Source organism: Solanum pennellii, chromosome 10 (genome assembly GCF_001406875.1).
Source record: "Solanum pennellii chromosome 10, SPENNV200".
NCBI lineage: Eukaryota > Viridiplantae > Streptophyta > Magnoliopsida > Solanales > Solanaceae > Solanum > Solanum pennellii.
Window position 1 is genome coordinate 29,438,656 of NC_028646.1, and position 22,260 is coordinate 29,460,915.

The window sequence follows — 22,260 nt, forward strand, 5'->3', positions numbered from 1 at the left end:
GCTCCCATAGAAGTTATTGTATTTTCATATACATTAGCTATTTGTATTTTTAACTACATCCCATAGACTTATTGTATCCATATATAAATATGGAGATTACAGTATGTTTTCTGTTAGCTTTTATTTATATTTGATTTACTTTTAAATTACATTATATTTAAATGAGTAGTTATTTATGAGTTCAACAGAGCCAAGGTAAGTGTATCTTCTTACTCTTTTCCAGGTTAATTTTTTTTAGCTTTCTAACTCACATACTCGTACATTACATGTACTAATGGCAGTTGGACTGCATCATATTATGATGTAGACACGGGTAACTATGATCAACATTCAGTGCACCGCTGATCCAGTGAGCAACTCAGAGTTAGTTAGTGATTCTCTTTTCGTTCCGGAGGACATCTTTAGTTTCAGTTTTTTTTTTTAGTATTCAGTTGTTAGGATAATTGGGGGTCCTGTCCCAACAACCATCTTTATATTAGTGGCTTCATAGACATATGATATTAGATTTCTTAGTCTTTCATTTAACTTTTAGTTGACTAAGATAAAGTTATTTCTTTAGATTATATCTTATGTTTAAATTTTCCACTTAGTTACATAAGCCATACCAAGGGTTTTCTCAAGAGCAGCAATGGTGATTGGGTGCCAACCACATCTAGGGTTTTGGATCAAGGCGTGGCAAACTTGGTAGCATAGCACAGAGTTCAAGAGTCCTCGGGAGTCTCTGAAGTTGTGTTTGTAGATTCTTAGTTATCGGTGTGAAGCATGACACATCTATGATTAAAGGCTGCGACATTTAAAAATTTCTTCACTTCTTTCATACTCACTTTGTGCATTAGAGTTTAATCTCTAAAACATTCCCTTCTAATTCATATCTCGGTGTGTTTTCTGAACATCATGCCTCCATGAGAAGTAGCAAGAGGTCGTCCATCTAGGAGGAACATTGAACCTCAGAAATAGGAACTACCGAATGCACCTTAAGTGTAACCACAAGGAGAAGTCACTAATGCCAAGTTCAGAGAGGCAATTAGGATGTTGATTCAAGCTGTGACTAACCTAGTTGGTCAACCAAGGGGAGCTCGACAAGAAGGGGCTAACACTTTGAGGATTCAAGAACTCTTGAGGATGAATTCCTCAAGCTTCACTGGTTCGAGTACTACTGAGGATCTGAAGAAATTTGTGGAAGAGTTGAAGAAGGTATTTGATATGATGCATGTGATTGATGTTGAGAGAGTTGAACTAGTTGCATATAACCTCTAGAATGTTGCTAGGACTTGGTTTGAACATTAGAAGGAGGTTAGAATTGATGATGCACCATATCCGGGTTGGGCTTGCTTTGAAGAAGCTTTCTTCGGGCGTTTCTTTCCCCATAATTTGAAGGAAGAAAAAGTACGGGAGTTCCTTACTCTGAAACAAGACTCCTTGAATGTTCACGAATATGCATTTAAGTTCACCCAATTGTCTCGCTATGCTATTGAGATGGTTAAGGATATCAGAAGCCGAATGAGCTTGTTTGTTGTCAGCTTGGATCGCGCTCCAAGCAAAGAAGGTAAGGCTACAATGTTGATTGGGAACTTAGACGTTCCAAGGTTAATGTTCTATGTGTAGCACGTAGAGGGAATAAGCTTAGGGATAGAGAGGAGATCAAGAGCAAGATAGCTAAGACAAGGAAAAAGTCCGGGCATCACAAGAATGATGTGCACCAGTCATCCTTCCAATAGAAACAAAATCCTTCCAACGATAACAGAACGATCCTGATCCATCCTCTGCTAGTGAACCTAAACCTAAGAATAAAACTGAACACTATTGGAAAATTTCCAGACTTAAACCTGCATATTCTTAGGGTAGTCGTGCGTACGGGGGGTAGTAAGCCTCTGACATGTACCAAGTATTGCAGAAATCACTCTGGTATTTTTCGTGAAAGATCCAAGGATTTTTTCAAGTGCGTTCAGATCGGGCATTTCATAAGAGAGTGCCCAAAGAGTGAGAAAAGCGATGGTAATGGGGGAAATAGAGCTATGTCTTCATCAGCTGCTCCACCAGAAAGGGCTGTACCTAGGGGAGCTACTTCGGGTGCTGATGCAGGAACAAACCATTTGTATGCCCTTAATAATCGCCAAGAACAAGAAAATTCTCCCAATGTTGCCACTGTTATGATTGGAGTGTTTAACTTTGATGTTTATGCATGTTAAACCTAGGAGAGAGTTCATGTTTTGCAGCTCCCTATGTCTCTATAAACTTTTAAATTATTTTTGATCAAGTAAGCGAACAATTCAGTGTTTCCACACATGTTGGCGAGTCCATTATAGAAAATAAAGTCTATCGTGATTATGTTGTTTTCGTCAGTCACAAGAGTACCACGTCTGATTTAATAAAGTAAGACATGGTAGATTTTGATGTCATTCTACGTATGTACTGGCTCCATGCCCGTTATGCATCAATAGATTGCAGAACTTGAATTGTCAAGTTCCAGATTCCTTAAGAGCCAGTCATAGAGTGGAGTAGTAGTTCAGGAGTACCTAAGGGTTGTTTCATTACGTACCTTAAGGCAAGAAAGTTAGTTTCAAATCTATCACTTAGTCCGAGTTAATGAATCAAGTGCTGAGGTACCTTCCTTTCAAATAGTGTCTATAGTGTAAAAGTTTCCAGAAGTTTTTCCTGTTGATCTACAAGGAGTCCCTCCCGAAGTATAGATAGAATTAGGCATAGACATCATTCCATATATTCATCCTATCTCTATTACTCCATTCAAAATAGCACTAGTAGAGTTAACAGTTCTAAAAGAACAATTGAAAGATTTGTTAGATAAAAGCTTCATTTGACCACGTGTCTCACCTTGGGGCTCTCCAGTCTTATTCGTAAGGAAAAATGATGGTTCCTCAGGATGTGTATAGACTACTGCCAATTAAATAAGGTTCCCATCAAGATTAAATATCCTCTTCCAGGATAGATGATCTTCTCGACCAATTTCAGGGTGCTTCTTTCTTCTCAAAAATTGATCTTTGATTAGGCTACCATCAGTTGAAAGTTAGGGAATTCAACATTCCAAAGACAAATCTTAGAACCAGATATGGGCATTATGAGTTTTTAGTTAGTCCTTTGGTTTGAAAAATGCACCAAAAACATTCATGGATCTTATGAACAGAGTCTTCAAAATTTATTTAGATATGTTTGTCATCGTCTTTATTAATGATATACTAGTTTATTAAAGGAATGAAGAAGATCATGCTAGTTACCTCATGATTGTTCTACCAACTTTGAATATAAGAATTTATATTCCAAGTTCTCTAAGTGTGAGTTTTGGCTTAAGTCTATGGCATTCTTGGGCCACATAGTTTCTTGTGATAGGATTAGAGTTGATACCCAAAAGATAGAAGAAGTTCAGAGTTGGCCTAGACCCATATCTCCAACAGATATAAGGAGTTTCTTGGATTTCGCTGGCTAAATCTCAAACAAAGGAGGTGGTTAGAATTACTCAAGGATTATGATATGAGCATTCTTTACTAGCGAGGTAAGACTAATGTTGTTGTTGATGCCTTAAGGAGGTTATCCATGGGGAGTATCGCCTATGTTGAAGAACAAAAGAGGGGGTTAGCTAAAGATGTGCACACACTTGCATGTCTTGAAGTCACACTTATGGACTCCACAGAAGGAAGGATAGCGGTGAATAATGGGGATGAATCATCACTAGTGTCAGAGGTGAAAAAGAAACAAGACAAAAACCCTATTTTGCTTGAATTGAAGGAAAATTTTCAAAAGCAAAGAGTATTAGATTTTTAATAAGGGGGAGATGGTGTACTAAAGTACCAAGGTAGATTGTATGTACCGGGGTGGATAAATTCTAAGAGAGGATCTGTCATATCCGGGTTTACCCCCTGGACGTAACCGTCGTCGTCTTCCTTTACAAGGGTTAAGACTATCCTCTTAGTCTCATGTCATTACATTCATAGGTTGAAAAATGTGAAAAATTTAAAATTTTCATTACAACTACTTGGAGGTTTGCATAGACCTCTACATACACATAATATATAGTCGTATCGAGTATACATGGACCCTTCATGTAGGAAGGTTACATAGCCATCTAGTTTTATTGCACATATACATGTGTAAGTTAGAAAATAGTCTCAAAGTTTGTCTCATCTCTAAACTATTATCACAATATGGGTATAGACCTTACATGAATCCAACAAGACCACATATAGGTCGTACCAAAAGTATAATACTCAATTGAAAATGAAAGAAATGAAGGAGTCTTTATGCTCATAACAAGTCTGTAAGATAGATGACGGCATTGCCCTTGAAAGTTGAGGACCTACCCTACTTGGATGAAAGGAAGAATCCAAGCCTTCAACAATGTCGCCTTCCAAACTCTTCAAAGACTGAAACCTAGAATTTTTGGGAAAAGGGGAAGAAAATGGGGTTAGTACTCCACATGTACTAAGTATGAGACCTTATGCACATACACAAGCAAAACATGTTAAAAAGGGACTTTTAGTCAAAACGTGTCATTTTACCCCTTTAAGAACCTAGTGCAAATCCAAACAAGTCATATCAACCAACCAAACATTCTTACTATCTCAACATGTAATACTTATCCCAACATACTTGAAACCATGATTTACTAAAACCCTATAATCAAGGAATAAAATCACAAGAATGAATAGAGTCAATCATATCATAATAAGCGAGATCACTACTCATGAATCCTTATCAAGTCAACAAGTGCAATGACAAAGCAAAGCCCCATAACCTTGCTCAACCAAGTAAACTTAATAAGAAAACATAACCAATGTCCAACTTTAACAATATAGTTCAACTTCATGTATCAAGAGGATACTCATCATCATACATAGACATTTACATTGTAGATCATCATATACATCATTATCATATGCATACATAATATCAACTTCCTAAAGATTCCATCAAGTCAACTAGTGCAAGGCATAGGTAGAGTCTCATACCCAAACCCTTATCCTTGCTAGTCTTCAATGGTGAGTTCAAGTAGAGAGAGAAAGAAGAGAGAAGGAAGAGAGTTTGTGTCTTATAGTTTTAATTAGTTTAATTGGGGTTGGGGCTCTCATATGGTTTTTAAGTTAGTTAATTAGTATCACATTAATTCCTAACTAACCCCTAAACAACCTAATCAATTAAATGAATCAATCTAAAAATGTGCAGGTAATTTGACCCTCACAGACGAGACCCTGAACGACGGGCGGTCTATGAGTCGACGGACAACCCCCCCCAGTCCTGCACTCCATCATCTCGGGAAGAGAATGTGCAGGCAAGGGGTTTCCTCTTGCTGTCTAAGTTATGCACGACGGTGGCATCGATGCCCCGCCAATAAGCGTATGGACCGTCTGTTGCTCCGTCCGATGCACACTACACATGCAGTGTTACCTCAACTTATAGGGTCCTCCTCAAGTTCCCTTGGTTGGTCCTTAGGGATTCATACCCGGAAGTTTTAACCATGAAACAACTCAAACACCTATTATCTACCCTTCCACCAATTTTCGCACATTTTTGACTCCTAAAAGTTAGTCAAATAGGCTAAGGCATACTAACATCCCTTTGAACTAACTTCGCGGACGTCATGGACGTTATTGGAAATTTTTGTTCTTAATATTCCTAAATGAGCTATATTAAATAAAATGTATTTAAAAATAGTACTTAGACTTTACAACACATCTTGGATTTTCAAGGTTTTACAGGATCCTAGAAAAGGCTCATAGCTCCAAATATTCCATTCATCCGGGGTCCACAATATGTAACGCAATTCGAGAGAGGTTTATTAGTGGGAGAGCATGAATAAAGATATTTTTGAGTTCATTGCCAATTTCCCAAACTTCCAACAAGTGAAAGTAAAACATCAAAGCCTTTGAGTTTTGGATCAAACTGTATATAACTTTTGGAATGGTAGTGGGAGATGATCAATATGGATTTTATCACAGGCTTGCCAAGAACTCAGAGACAACATGAATCTATTTTTGTGATTGTCGATAGAATGAGAAAGTAAGCCCATTTCTTGACAGTAAAGAATACCTATTCGGCCAAGGATTATGCTAAGTTGCACCTTGAAGAGGTGGTGCAACTTCATGGAGTTCCGTTCTCCATTATATCAGATAGAGGTGCATAGTTTATGGCACAATTCTGGAAATCTTTCCAAAAAGGTTAGGGTTCAAAGGTAAACTTAAGCACTGCTTTTCATTCTATGACAAGGGCAAGAAGAGCGCATTACCCAGACCTTAGAAGATATGTTGAGATATTGTGTGACCGACTTTAAAGGGAATTAGGATGATCACATACCTCTCATTGAGTTCTCCTACAATAACAATTACCATTCAAGTATCCAAATGGCTCCATATGAGGCTCTTTATGGGAGGAGATGCAGATCTCCTATTGGGTTGTTCGAAGTTTGTGAAGCAGGGTTAATACGACTGGATGTAGTTCACCAAGCTATTGAGAAGGTGAAAGTGATTCAAGAGAGGGTTAAAACGGCACAGATTCTCCACAAGTCTTACACAGATGTGGAGAAGGTCATTAAAGTTTGAACTGGATGATTGGATGTACCTGATGGTCTCACCCATGAAAGGTGTTATGAGGTTTGGTAAGAAGGGGAAACTTAGTCCCTGATATAATGTCCCTTGTAGAATCTCCAAGAGAACTCAATGTAGCATATGAGTTGGTGTTACCCCAAGAGTTAAAAGCGGTTCATCTGGTATTCCATGTGTCTATATTGAAGAAATGATTGGGTGATCGTTCATTAATTGTACCAACTGAGAATTTTGGGATTAAGGATAGCTTATCCGATGAGGAGGTTCCGGTTCATATTTGGATCGTCAAGTGTTACACCTTCAAAATAGACTGAGGTAGTTAGAGCCTCACATGTGACTAAAAAGCAAAATGATAGGCTAACTAAGTGCTTTATAGGATGCATACTTGATTTGAAGTCATTTGGAGGTCAAACATCCAAGAACGTCCAAGACGTTCGAAAGTTGATCTTTAGACGTGCTAGTGAGTCCTTGTATATTTGCCTTATTTTTATTTTTTGTTTTGAGTTTAATAACAGTGTAGTTGACCCTAATATCTTAATAGACATGTTAATGGTCAAAATGTCTGGGTACGACTCTCCGGGGACCACCCTAACGGCCCCCAAGGAGGACCCAAACGTTGGACAAGGGGCTGCCCAAGGAAACGATCAGAACCAACATTTGGACCTGCCTGGGTGGATCGCGCCACCATGTATCTCACTTCCTTAGAAATTATTTGGGGAAAAATTATTAGGCTGCCCCGCGACGCGCAGCCACTTCACAGATCCGGTTGCATTGTTTTAAGTCAATTTTTACATGTCTAAAAGTCCCAATGAGTATGGAGTTGATTTGGTAACATATGGGGACGTTTATTAAATGTTTTTAAGACCTTTTTAAACCCTTTTACAAGCCTAAACCCCAACACACATTAAGAAATCAAAATCCCCAAATTTCTCTTCTCTTCCAAATAATACCCAAAAACCACCATCGAAGACCAAACTCAAGAACAAGATATGGAGGTGGATTCTTGGAGATTTCTTCTCAGATTGTCATGGGATTTTTTATGTATAAGTTATGGTGATCCTTCATCCGTAGATAACCATTCATCTATGGAGTCCTTTCAAAGGTTTTCTAAGCATGATTTTAAGACCAAAATTCCCAACTTTCAATCTAGCCATAGGTTCATTGTCAAATTGATTTCAAAAGCATTATAATGATGAATATATTTTACACTACTGATTTCATGATGAATTTATATCAAATTTTATGAAGAACACATGATCTCCTTACCCTCTCAAATTATGTTACATTGTGGGTCTTTGTGATCTTGACTAGATTGTGATTCAATTGTTATTAGATTGTAGTATAATGATTAATCCTAGTCTTATCAAAATTAATATATTATGAATTGTTGGGAATTCATCAAGATGATCATTATCTTGAAGATTGGTAAGTTGGCATATTTATTCCAACTAGCCTAGAACGTACATTGAATTGTGTTGATAGGTATAGTCCACTTATGGTGGAGGTGTTCTTGTACATGTTTATGTGTAATGATCATGGAATTGAAGGCATTAGATGCAATATGAATTTATAGGATGATTTCTATGTTAGAAAATTGAAGGACTTAGACTTGATTCTAATATCATGTCTAAGTGAATTGATGTTATCTGTATAGTCTTCTACACTACTTGATTGATCTAGGTGTGGAGATGATGTTATATGTATAGGTGTGATAATAATTTTAGGGGTAGTTGTGGTATATATGGCTAATGATGAAGAGTATCATTATAGCATGACCCCTATCCATATGAACCCTATATGATGTGTGAGCAAAGTAGGCTAGGAGTTTTATATTCTATTGTTGAATTTGTACTTGCCTCTTATGATTTTATGTGTTTTTGTAGTCTATAGACCTCAATACTCTATATGTTTGTATGACTTGATATTTAAAGAATGTTGTACATTCGTTGTGGTCTTTAGAGTGTGGCTTCCTCAATACTATGTGATAGCCGTTATGTGATCATGTTTACCAATGTACAGACACACTTCATGCATATCTATGAGTAGTATAGATTTATGATGATATAGAGAAGGATAGTTATCCTATGCATCATTACCTATTTATATGCATGTGAAGTATATGATTAATGAAGTTATGGATATGTGTGATAAGAGATGTTATGTGATGGTAGATCTCACATTGTGTGCACAGACATATGATGTATGATTGTATGATTACGTGAAAGGACATGAAGAATGGTCTATGATGAAAGGACATTCTCATCGTAAAATCCTTTGAGTTATATGATATATGAAGGAGAAAGCTCCTTTTGTCTTCTCTATGACGTAACGCATTAAAGTCTTAATATATATATTTATATATATATATATATATATATATATATATATAATGGAGTTAGATCCTAGCATCGAGTGATTATGACAAATGATAGTGAAAGCTTCACGTTAGTAAGTCCGTCTTCCCACAAAGAGAACCTTCACATTTAGCAAGTCCGAGTTCCCAAACCTATATCTTGTCTCATGAGATGGAAAACTCCTCGCTAGTAAGTCAAGGTTTCTAGAGGCAATCTCCATGATACATAACTACATGACCCCGTAGGTTATACCTGGTTGTTTCCACCTAGAATAGCTATGTATGAATGTTTGCACCTTCGGCAAGTGTTAACCCTCTCTTTTTGGTGAGGGAGTATAACATCAGATTCCAAGTAGTTCAGACGGTCTATGTCGGTTATGGATATGTATCCCAAAGTTTAATAAATTAAGTGAGATAAGAATACCAAATCTAATCTAAATTCCTTGAGAAGTGTACTTGGTATAAGAGGACTATGGACCCTACCTATACATTGCACTAGATGACTTCAAGAAAGGATAGGATTGGAGACCTTTATGAAGTAAAGACTTATGTTATGTATGACTTGTATGAATGCATGTTAAGTGGCCTTGTTATATTAAGATATGAATTATGACTATAAACATGTGAATTACACTTACGGATTCTAAATGGGTTTACTTAGTATATGTGAGGGTATGGGACTCCATGTGTACATTGCACAAGTAAGCTTGTGAAGGGATTATGAGGGTAGTTTACCTATGATATGAACTAAGTGATTTATGGCTAAGGTTGTAGTAAAGGAAAGAGTCCTTATATGATGATGTGAAGCATGTGGCCTTATGTCTTCTTTTAAGTGAATATGTTATGACTTGTTGAATATGTTGTGACTTGTTAAATATGTTATGCCTAGTCTAGGGTCACTTCTTAGGTATACTTGGTGGAAGTAGTATTATGGAATGCTACCTACACATTGCACTAGTGTGACTTAGGAGTTGTCTTTGGTGATTGTTCTTATGCGAAGTTGATGTCAATGAGATGTGTATGAGTTATAAATATATGTACTCTTGTTATAAATCATACTATGAAAGACTATTGTAAGGTGACCTCAAGGTGATACATTGAATGAAGTACACTTGAGAGTTAGTTAAGGAAAGAAGTAAGATAAAATAGAGGTAATGTATTGTATGTATTGAATATGTCTCGAAGTGTGATAAATTACATTATGTGCAATTATGAGTAGTATCGATATCTATATTATGTATGTGAACAATATTGAGCTTATATGTGCCTATGTTCATGAAGTTTACTAAAAAGACACGTTGCATGATTTTGCATGATTTCAAACGAAATGCCTTCTTTAAATGCATCTTTTTGCATGGTTGTCATACTTAGTGCATTCTTGTATTAATAACATTCTTCTTCATCTTTTTACACAAAGTGTAGGTTGTGATGGCTAGAGGATGTCTCCTTAGTGAACAGTTTTGATAGATCTCCTAAGTTCAAGTAAAGGGACCCTTATGATTCAAGGGTTGCCTATGTCAAAATATTTCTTAAAGTTGATGTCATAGCTTAGACTTATATTTATGTTGTTAAGGGTCGTGTCCCTATTATATTCTATTGAGTTGTGTCTTAAGATGGCAAAGAGACAGTAGAGTCTAACTATGTAATACGAATTTTTAATATATATATATATANATTTTCCGCTATTATATTGTCGATTATGCAATGAAAGATTTCTAAGCGATTGTCTTACACCTCTGAGACGTCGACGTCATTTTAAGATTCGAGGATAACTTCTAGGGTATGCCCTTGGGTCGTAACAAACTTGGTGTCAGAGCACAAGTTTTATGGACTTGTCTTTATGTTTCAAAGTCTCGTATTGCCACTTCTAGTAGAGTCTCGTTCATCGGTGGTGAGTCGCGACAAATCTATGTGTGAGAGGCTAGAGGAAGATAGAGTTTCCCTTCTTCACTATTCTTATGTCGTTCCATATCACTAAACTCTATATGATCTCTCTTATGTATCCTTGTTCGATATTATTTTAAATGTGATTGCTTGGATTGGGTTGATGTCTTGAGTTTTTTATGCTTACGTTGGTTTTATAGTTTGATGAGTATGTGGAAAGGTGAAAATTTGTATGTTGATGTGATGCCAATTACAACCATATGTGATTTATGAGAAAAGAGATATTATGTTGAAAAGTTATGATATTATGTAGTTTTAGCTTGTCAAGAGATATTTAGTTGAATGGAGTTCCCATTTTTTTTAAAGATGGGTTGGATATGGTTGTATATGAGGATAGTGTAATGATATGAAATAGGCTTGAAATGTTTAGGAGAAAAGTGGTAAATAGTAAAAGAATGATGTTGCCTTGTCTATTGAGATATCCACCATAGTTACCCTTATGTGGATTGTAGTCTTTGGGTAGACTTTCTCCTAAGGAGGGAAGATGGGTATTGAACCTTGTAAAGTGGTTGTGAAGTATGTTGTCTAACAAGAGAACCCTTGTGTTTAGTTGATGAGTCCCCATATGAAACTACTCTAAGAGTGGGGAAAAAGGGATAAAGAGTTTTATTCCATGAGTTGGGATTATGTTTTTCCCTAAAGTGACCTAGAGGGTACCCCGTAGCTCTTGAAGAGAAGGGAGAATTGAGGTTGCCTTACTTTGAAGTGCTTAGTTTTCTTTTATTCTTTAAATTGAATATGGTCAATTGAGTAAGTGCTTTATTGTACGTAGGCATAGTTGGTTGAAAAGCTCCACCAAAAGTGATGACCCTTGTAGGTTGCTCTTGACTTTCTTTGACCTTGATGTTTAAGGTCATGAGGTTATTACGCTTACCTTAAGTAGGGGATAATGTGTATAGATGGTAAGATATTAAGTACCCTTGATGTCCCTGTGTTGAGTTCCCTTGAACTTCTCTATGTTGAAAAATCACTATGAAGTGATGGTAAGAAGGGTGTTCATAAGCTTAGATCCCAAAAGAGGGATGACGTGCTTAGTTAATAAGGGTTTTAAGCTAAATTCTCCTAGAGCTGAGATGAGTTGATCTTAAATGTGTTACCCTAAGTGGGGGATGATGATTTAAGTAGTAAGATTGTGCATATCCCTATCTTTTCCTTCTATTCTTACTCAAGCTTGAAACCCAAGAGTTCCTAAGTAGCTTGTTCCTGATAGGACTCTTGCATAAAGTATGATTTGTATGTTCTCCATATGTTACGCATGGCTTAAATCACACTATATTATGCGTATTATGAAAAGTTGTTATTGCTGAAACAGGAAATTTTTACAAATTTGCATTTTGCTCATGTTGTTGTGCATCCTTATATGATAAATATGCAAATTGATTTCATGAGATATCTTAAGGAACATGATTTATCTCACTATAATGTGTGGTGCATTGGCCCCAATGACAAATTAAGTCTCCTTTAAATGGGATAAGATGAGCAACTGTGAAAAATGGGTTACTTTTGAGATTCGGGAAGTGTTATTATAGGCTCACTCTTTAGGAGTGATGGTTTGTCTAACCTATGTCTTTTGGTTTGCCTATAAAATGTGATAAATTCCTTAAATGATGCATGTTTATGAAATCTAGTGATGTGCTGGAAATAAAAAACTTCAAATTTACTTCCAAATAATGTGATGCGCTTCGTATCACCTACCATGTTTATTTCATAAGGAAGGACATATAAGCATAATGTTGTTTGGGGTAAAGAAATCCTCCTTAATATGAATTAACCTATATGATTCCATATGTATATGTTGTGAGTAGGATAATGTAGTTCCTCCTTGAAAAAAGCTAAGCATGGTTATGTCATATGTGACCTTGATGGTATTATGCCTAGACTATAAGATTGTAGTTAATCTACCGTCTTTATGATTCTTGTGCAACTAAATAAAGTGTTCAAATTTTCTCATGAGTTGAAGTGTGGATTATGCCTAATTATGCAATTGGAATCCATACTATGCTTAACCTTGTAATGAAATAATGAACATGCCTAAAGTTGGAGAAGGTAGTTCCTCTAAATGGCAATTAATATGAAGAAGTATGTATGCATGGAAAGAATTATAGAAGTAATGCATGTTTGATTATCTTGCCTTGAATATGTGCTAGAATTAAGTTAGTGTTCTTTTTAAGTTTGGTGCATTGGATTTTATGTGATAACATGTGGAAGTGTTGTGAGCTTTTATGCATGTCATTGAGTCCTTGAAAGTGTTTAAAATGTTTCAAGTGTCATTCGAGGACAAATGTTTCCAAGTGAAGGAGTATTGTTACACCCTCAAAATGAACTAAGGTAGTTAGAGTCCCACATGTGCATAAAAATTTTAATAACAGGTTATTTAAGTGTTTTATAGTATGCAAACTTGATATTAAGTCATTTGGAGGTCAAATGTCCAAGAACGTCCAAGACATTCGAAAGTTGGTCTTTAGACGTGCTAGTGAGTCCTTATATATTTGCCTTGTTTTTATTTGTTATTTTAAGTTTGAAAACAGTGTAGTTGACATTATTATCATAATTGACATGTTAAGGGTCAAAACGTCCAGGTAGGACTCCCCGGGGACCACCCTAAAGGCCCCAAGTAGGACCCAAACGTAGGACAAAGAGGCTGCCAAAGGAAGAGAGCAGAACAAACGTTTCGACCTGCCTGTGCGACGCGCTCCCAGCACACAGCTTACTGCCTCAGAAATTATTTGGGGCGAAATTCAGAGGCTGCCCTGCGATGCACAGCCACTTCCCAGATCCGGTTGCGTCGTTTTAAGTCAACTTTGACATGTCTAAAAGTCGCAATGAGTATGGGGGTGTTTTGGTTATGGGGTTTTTTTGATAAGTTACTGGGAAATTTATTAACTGTTTTTAGGACCTTTTTAAACCCTTTTCCAAGACAAAACCCCAACACCCATTAAGAAATCAAAATCCCTAAAGCTCAGTTCTATTCCAAAAAAAAAAAAAAAAAACCTCCATTGAAGACCAAACTCAAGAACAATCTACGGAGGTGGATTCTTGGAGATTTCTTATCATATTTTCATGGGATTTTTTATATATAAGGTATGGTGATCCTTCATCCATAGATAACCATTCATTTATGGAGTCGTTTCAAAGGTTTTCTAAACATGATTCTTAGACCAAAATTCCAAATTTTCAATCTAGCCATGGGTTCATTGTCAAGTTGATTTAAAAATCATTCTAATGATGAATATATGTTTATGTTATGATTTTTTTGATGAATTTATATCTAATTTTATGAAGAACCCATGATCTCTCTACCCTCTCAAATTATGTTAGGTTATGGGTCTTTGTGATCTTGCCTAGATTATGGTTCAATTGTTATTAGATTATAGTATAATGATTAATCCTAGTCTGATCTATATCAATTGATTATGAATTGTTTGTAATTGATCAAGATGATCATTAGCTCTGAGATTTGGTAAGTTGACCGATTTCTTCTAATTAGCCTAGAATGTACATTGAATTGTGTTGTTTGGTATGGTCCATGTATGGTGGTGGTGTTTACATTCTTGTACATCTTTATGTTTTATGATCATTGATTTGAATACATTAGATACAACATGAATTTATATGATGATTTATATGTTAGGAAGCTGAAGGATTTAGTCTTTATTATAATATCATGTCTAAGTGAATTGTTGAAGGCATTAGATACAATATTCTATACTGCTTGTTTGATCTAGGTGTGGAGATGATGTTATATGTATATGTTTGATGATCATGTTAGGGTTAGGTGTGGTATATATGGCTGATGATGAAGAGTATCCTTATAGCATGACCCCTACCCATATGAACCCTATATGAATGTGTGATCAAAGTATGCTAGGAGTCTTATATTCTATTGTTGAATATGTACTTGCCTCCTAAGATATATTGTGAGTGTGTGTAGTCTATAATCCTCAATATTTATATGCTTGTATGACTTGAGACTTGAAGAATGTTGTACATGTGTTGTGGTCTTTAGAGGGTGGCTTCCTCAATACTATGTGATACTCATTATGTGATCATGTTTACTAATGTACACACACACTTCATGCATATCTATGAGTAGGATATATTTATGATGATTAAGGAAAGGATAGTTCTCGTATGCATTATTACGTATGTCATGCATGTGAAGTATATGATTAATGACGTTATGGACATGTGTGATTAGAGGTTTTATGTGAAGGTAGAGCTCACATTTTATGCAGACACGTATGATGTATGATTGCATTATTATGTGAAAGGACATGAAGTAGGGTCTATTATGAAAGGACATTCTCATCTTAGAATCCTTTGATCTATATGATGTATGAAGGAGCAAGCTCCTAAGGCCTTTTTTATTACTTAATGCATTAAAGGCTTAACTATATATATACTAAAATGAGAGTTAGATCCTAGCACTGAGTGAACATGAAGAATGAGAGTGGGAGCTTCACGTTAGTAAGTCTGGTTTCCCACAAAGAAACCTTCACGTTTAGCAAGTTCGGGTTCCCAAACTAGATGTTGTCTAATGATATGGAAACCTCCATGCTAGTAAGTCAAGGTTTTTAGAAACAATCTCCATGTTCCATCTACGTGCCCCCGCAGGTTATAGCTTGTGGTTACCACCTAGTATAGCTATGTACAAATTGTTGCACCTTCCGCAAGTGTTAACCCTCTCTTTTCGATGTGGGAGTAGAAGACCGGATCCCATGTAGCTCATATGGTCGATGTTGTTATGGCTATGTCTCCCGAAGGTTAATAAATTAACAAAGATAAGAATATGAACTCTAATCTAAAATCCTTGAGAAGTGTACTTAGTATAGGAGGACTATGGACCCTTACTATACATTGCACTACATGACTTCAAGAAAGGATAGGATTGGAGACCCTTATGAAGTAAAGACTTATGTTATGTATGACATGTGTGAATGCATGTTAAGTGACCTTGTTATGTTAAGATATGAACTATGAATATGAATGTGAATTACACTTATGGCTTCTAAATGGTCTTACTTAGAATGTGTGGGGGTATGGGACTCCATATCTACATTGCACAAGTAAGCTTGTTAAGGGGTTATGAGGGTAGTTTACCTATGACATGAATTAAGTGATTTACTACAAGGTTGTAGTAAAGGAAAGAGTCCTTATATGATGATATGAAGCATGTTGCCTTATGTCTTGTTTTAAGTGAATATTATGACTTGTTGAATATGTTGTGACTTGTTGAATATGTTATGCCTAGTCTAGAGTGACTTCTTAGGTACAGTTGGTGGAAGTAGTATTATGGATTGCCACCCACACATTGCAATAGTGTGACTTAGGAGTTTCTTAGGTGATGGTTCTTATGTGAAGTTGATGTCTATAATATGTTTATGACTTATGAATATATGTACTTATGTTATAAATCATACTATGAAATACTATTGAATGGTGACCTCAAGGTGATACATTGTACTTAGTACACTTTAAAGTTAGTTAAGGAAAGAAGTAAGATAAAGTAGAGGTAATCTATTGTATGTATTCAATATATCTCAAAGTATGATAAATGGTTTTATGTGCTAATATGAGTAGTATACATGTCTATATTATGTGTGTGAACTATTGAGCTTATATGTGCCTATATTCATGAAGTTTACTAAAAGACATGTTGCATGATTTCAAAAGAAATGTCCTCAATAAATGCATGTTTTTGCTTGGTTGTCACACTTAGTGCATTTTTGTACTAATACCATTTTTCTTCATATTTTTACACAAAGTGTAGGTGGTGATGACTAGAGGATGTCTCCTAAGTGAAGTATCACATACGGGGAGCACACCCTAGAAGTAACATGGAGTATTTTACATCTCGTAGGTCTTATACAAGCCCATAGTTATCATTCATCGCATTGTCATAGGTAAATTTAGCGGAAAATTTCAAATTGTCTTACCACATCATATGCTAGAACATTACTTCATATATATATATAAAAAATATCACTATACATATTTAAAGACTCTAGTCTCCATTTTCATCCTAGACTCAACATCATTAGAGTACTTTAGGAACATGGCCCTTATAACATGATACATATGTGCAATATTTAAAAACTTTATTGTAAAGACATGACATAATGAATCCTTGGACATAAGGATTCCTTTCCTTGAGATTGGGAATCATTTATCAATCTCTTCACCATATAATACATCCTTTAAGCATCCATAACCTACACTTTGTGTAAAAATTAGAAAAGAATGGCGTTAGTACAAGAATGCACTAAGTATGGCAACCGTGCAAAAACATCCATTTAAAAGGAACATTTTCTTGAAATAATATTTCATGCCTTTTCGAGTAAATCTTCATAAAACCTTTATACAATAGCATTTATATCATTTACATACTTCATATAGACATATTGAAAGGCCAAACATCATATAAAATCACATATGGAATTTAAGGCACATTTGAGGTCACTTTAAAGTGAGCTCTTTTCTTTTTGCAGTAACAATTTTTCTTTAACAGTGAACATCTTTCTTTTAACTTCTTAATCTCCCAAGTAATCCTCTAGTGATATTTAGTGCAATGCATCACCTTAAGGCCACAAGGAATCATTCATACAACTTATATAAGCCAACACATACCTTCATAGAAGTATAATACATGAAAGACGCACTTAGGCCAAGACATAAGAACATTAGAGTAAACACTTGTCATTATGCGCATATACTTATTTTACTTCATATAGGATCTTATGAAACCGTACTCATAATTCCAATCTAAATCTACAAGTGCAATGTACATGTGAAGCCGCATAACCTCACACATACTAGGTAGACCTATCATGATACAACAAGACTTAACATATCCTTTATGTACCAAACACAATACTATAGGCAACCAACATATACTTCAATATAGGGCCTTAGTCACCTATTCATATTAGAACTTCATGTCATGCATATAATCTCATCATGTAAACACTAACACAATGTCATGAAATAGAACCATAAACATAGACACATGCATTAAAACACCTTACCAGGAGTTCCATCAAGTGTCACTTGTGCATCGCATAGGTGAATTCCCATACCCCCAGCTACACTAAGCAACTACTCTTAAGTTATCCTTGTTAGGGTCCTTACTTTACTTCCATTTTCCATTTTACTTTAGGGAAACTATAGCCTTAACCGACAATATGACCATGTAAGCCAAACAAGGAATTTGGTGTCATCCCCTCACACCAAAAGAGGGTCTCTTCTTGCCAAGGTAAGACATGAATATCATGATAGCATATTAGGTAATATCACTTGCTAGATCATATTGGGAAACATAGTTGTGGAACTTGGAGGCATCAAAGGAACATCACTCTAACATCCTTTTTGGTTCATGAGGCTATTCACCTCATGTGGATTATGGTGACCTACCTTCCTCCAATGGGAAGGGACACCCCTCACTTCAAGTTCACTCGGTGCTAAGCTAAGTTCCCTTTACATTACTTTATGAAACATAGGCTTTAGGAGATTCACTCCCCATATGCTTAGCTCATAGGTTATATATGAGAAGTCCATTCATCAACCTAAATCATGTTAGAAAAACATTAACATGGACATAGCATATGTAAGCATCTATCTAGTTTAGGATACTCTTTAAAACACCTTTCAAGAGCCCCTCTATTGACTAGATCGTCATTCATATGTGTGTGTGTACATACATGTGAGTAAACCTTTCACATAACACCTATTGACCACACATGTTCATACTTTACTTTATTCATACATAAGTGTACAAGTGTAACTATATGAGCCATGCTTTCATATCAACACATTTAGACACTAGGTATAATCACACTTCATCATACCACTTACTTCAAATTATAAGAGAAACGACATGTTCATAACATATGCATGCATTCATATCCATGCACATAAGAGACAAAATCTAGGAACTATCCTATCAAGGTACATGTGCAATGCATAGACAAGGTCTCATACCCTTGCCCCGACTAGTACACCTATAAAGTCATCCTAGTTAAGGAAACACATATCATACTTTCATAGACATAAACTTAACATGAATAGTAGTAGACACTAGTGTGTATGAGAACAACCTTTCATTAGACACTATGATCCTATACTACTTGTAAGTACGCATTTAGAGTGAGGGTGTGTATACACTGGTCAATATGATCACATCATGGCTATCAACAACACATTGAGGCAGCCACCCTCTTAAGACCACAATTCCACAACCAAGCATAGACCACACAACACATACTAGCACAGGGAGCAAACCAACTTCATATTACACTTACTATTCATGCATTCACATAGGAGTACATATAGGAAGCATCATTCCTTAATATTTCATTTATGGCAGCACCTACACATAACCCTTACATAATCATTCTCATGCTCATAACAATAGTAACATAACCTAGATTCACAACTAGAGTAGAAGACTAGGCACAAGTTACATATAAGGTGATGATCATAACCATACATTCATATATTTATCAATTTTCCTTCAAAACCATGGTCAACACATATATAATGACAATAAAACAAAACCGCCACCATAAGTGGACCATATTACACAATGTCATACAAGGCTTCATTAATAATACTATAGAGAAGTAGAAGAGTAGAGCAGTTCTTACCAATCCTTTAGCCTTTGGTCATCATTGACCATTGATACTCTTTCATCAACAATTCAAGTATAGGGCAGTAGATAAAGTACCACAATCATAAAAGAAATCATGCACATTTCGCTACAACATCATACGACAATCTAATACAATACATCACATATATATACTAGGAAGTACAGAGTTATAGACCATCAACCAACTTCCCTATTCTTTTTCACCAATCATATTTTATCAATAATATACTTTTAGGGAAGTAGTTATAGATATAGAACATCATAGCTAACATGTTTCATCCACCCTAGAATATAGATCACAACATATACCTTACTTTACCAAGTTATAGGCTAGAAGAACCTAAATCCATCTTTACCAATTCAACGGTTATCTATTCATATTATATTAATTATACCCAATTATCATCACATTATACGTATAGGTAGTAGCTAAGGATAATTCACTATGATCGAGTCACATAACAACCATGTCAATGTCAAGATTACAAGTTACTACATGATAAACTAGAAGAACCTAGATCAATTCATACTAAGCCTTCTTTAATTTGATCATACAAGATTTATACCCACAATTCAACCATGATATTACCCTAAGGAAGTATCTACAAGCATCTTAACATAATAAAATTCCACTTTATACATTTAAAGATCAATGTTACAGTGAATAGATAGAGATCTAAGCTAGCCTTATTCAAATCTTCGTACATTGGTTCAGATGGATAATTCATCAATGATTCACCATCAATATACATACTAGACAGTAGACATAAGAAAAGTAACATAATTTAATCACAAATTGATATGCATAAGATCAAGATCATAAAGCCATACATAGGCTAAAATCGAGTTTGTGAAAGAGCATGGGTTCATCATGAAATTGGATTAAAATTTACATCCAAATCATTAGATAATCATCAATACATTCATATTATGTTTTAGAAATCAATTTATGAAGAACCCATAGCTAGATTGAAGAAGAAGGTACATGGAACTTCTTTGAAAACTTTGAGATTAACTCTCCAAGTGAAAGGTTACTTAGAGATGAAGGTTCACCATACCTTTATTAGATGAAGAATACACTAACATTTGGTGAAGAAAGCAATGAAGAACTTCAACCCTAGCTTCTGTCTTACCCTTATTTAAAGAATCTTGACAAATCTTGATATTTTTTGAATGGAGTCTTCTACTTCGATTTTTTTTCTTGAGGTTTTGTCCTAGGGTTTGACAGAGAAGAGAATGATTAATTTAAAGATGGAATTAGGACTATTTAGGGCTTTATAGGACTTGTGAAATCCGTTTTATTTAGGTTTTCCTAGTGGAAAAGGAGAGGAAAATTACCTTAATTACTATTTTGCAGCGGCCAAAACGGAATTGCACTAAACTATTCACTAAAATGGTCATAACTTTTTACTCGAAAACTAGATTGATGCGAAATTTGTGTCATTGAAAAGAGGATTCAAATACCTTTAATTTCATAGGTAATGGATCACGTAGTTCTTTATATTCCAAGAGATATGTTTACTTCAAGTCAAACCTTTCGAACGTCATGGAAGTTATTGGACAATTGACCTCCAAACTTCACGAAACTTGACACACTGCCTATAAACACTATAATAACTCATATAAGAACCTCATAAGATCATCAAACAAACATAAACACAAATAAAGACATATAAGGCACATAGGTGACATAGTCGTCAAACGTCTTAGTCGTCCCTTGATGTTTGACTTCCAAATCACCTAAACATACTTTAAAGCATTGTATTAACATGTTAACAAGATTATGGGCACAAGTGAGGCTCTAGATACCCTAACTCATTTTGGGGGTCTTACAATATCCCCCACTTGAAAACATTCTTCCTTGAATGACACTTAGAACATTTTAATCACAACAAGAGTTTTGATGAGTTATAAAACAGTTCATATCATTCATAACATCATTATACAGAAATTAATGCACCAAACTTACAAGGAACACACTTCATTTTATTTAAGAGCTCATCATGTAAGGTCACACATAGGCAGATTCTAATCAATACTAAAAATCCATTTAAGCACTCATACATCAATGCACATAGACTTGAGTTGATTAGATTGACAATGGATTCTTATTAGTTATATCTAGTGCTATGAGGGTAATACTCAACCATACCATGCTTAGTTCTTTTCATGGAGGAATGAACATCTCCTCAACACACTTACATGTTTCATGAGTTCATACCCAAGAAAATGCAAAAAGGTCATCTTTACAGTAACATATGAATTTCTCATTTTTTAAACCAAGGCATGGTCATGTTTTCTTCCTAGTGAAGTCTAAATGGTAGGTCACACCAAGCACATCACCACAAATAGAAAGCCTTTTCACAGTTGAGGATTGTTAAATCAAGGGAGTTTTTCAAGAGGAGTAGAGAATTCCACTCCTTGATTAGGCATCACCTCTCTCTAGTATGCTAGGAATTCCATCTCTTCTTTAGTCATGCATGTAGTCAGCCAGGGAGTGAGGAAAGCCGCTATCAAGCCAGTATGGCTTAAGTATCTAAGTTTTCAAAGGCGAACACACCCCTGTCCTTTAAAACTCTCCGTGCATCGCCCCTCGGCGCTTGGGAGGCATCCTATTTATTAAAGATTCTTCCTCTAGTCGAATAAAGTATTAGTCCGCTCTATTCCATTCCCGACAGTAAATTAACTAATGTTATACGGACGTTCCTAATCGCAACTGGGAAGAAGGATTGCTTTTCGTTGATCTAGGCACGTAAAATTATGAG

The 22,260-nt window shown here is 35.6% G+C and overlaps 1 protein-coding gene across 1 annotated transcript; it reads left to right on the top strand.

The window, feature by feature from the left end:
* Positions 1–1,029: 1,029 nt before the first annotated feature.
* LOC107001202 lies at positions 1,030–2,189 on the top strand. The gene is made up of 3 exons (XM_015199345.1): positions 1,030–1,194; positions 1,288–1,546; positions 1,819–2,189. The coding sequence occupies exons 1-3, from the start codon at positions 1,030–1,032 to the stop codon at positions 2,187–2,189; spliced, it is 795 nt and encodes a 264-aa protein (XP_015054831.1).
* The last annotated feature ends 20,071 nt before the right edge of the window (positions 2,190–22,260 follow it).

What these genes read in the sequence shown, in the direction of transcription:
- LOC107001202 (XM_015199345.1), top strand. Translation starts at nt 1,030, where the DNA reads ATGTTGATTCAAGCTGTGACTAACCTAGTTGGTCAACCAAGGGGAGCT. An exon ending in TTGTGGAAGAGTTGAAGAAG is followed by an intron (nt 1,195 to 1,287) that starts GTATTTGATATG and finishes TTTGAACATTAG; the next exon opens with AAGGAGGTTAGAATTGATGA. An exon ending in TCGCGCTCCAAGCAAAGAAG is followed by an intron (nt 1,547 to 1,818) that starts GTAAGGCTACAA and finishes GAAAATTTCCAG; the next exon opens with ACTTAAACCTGCATATTCTT.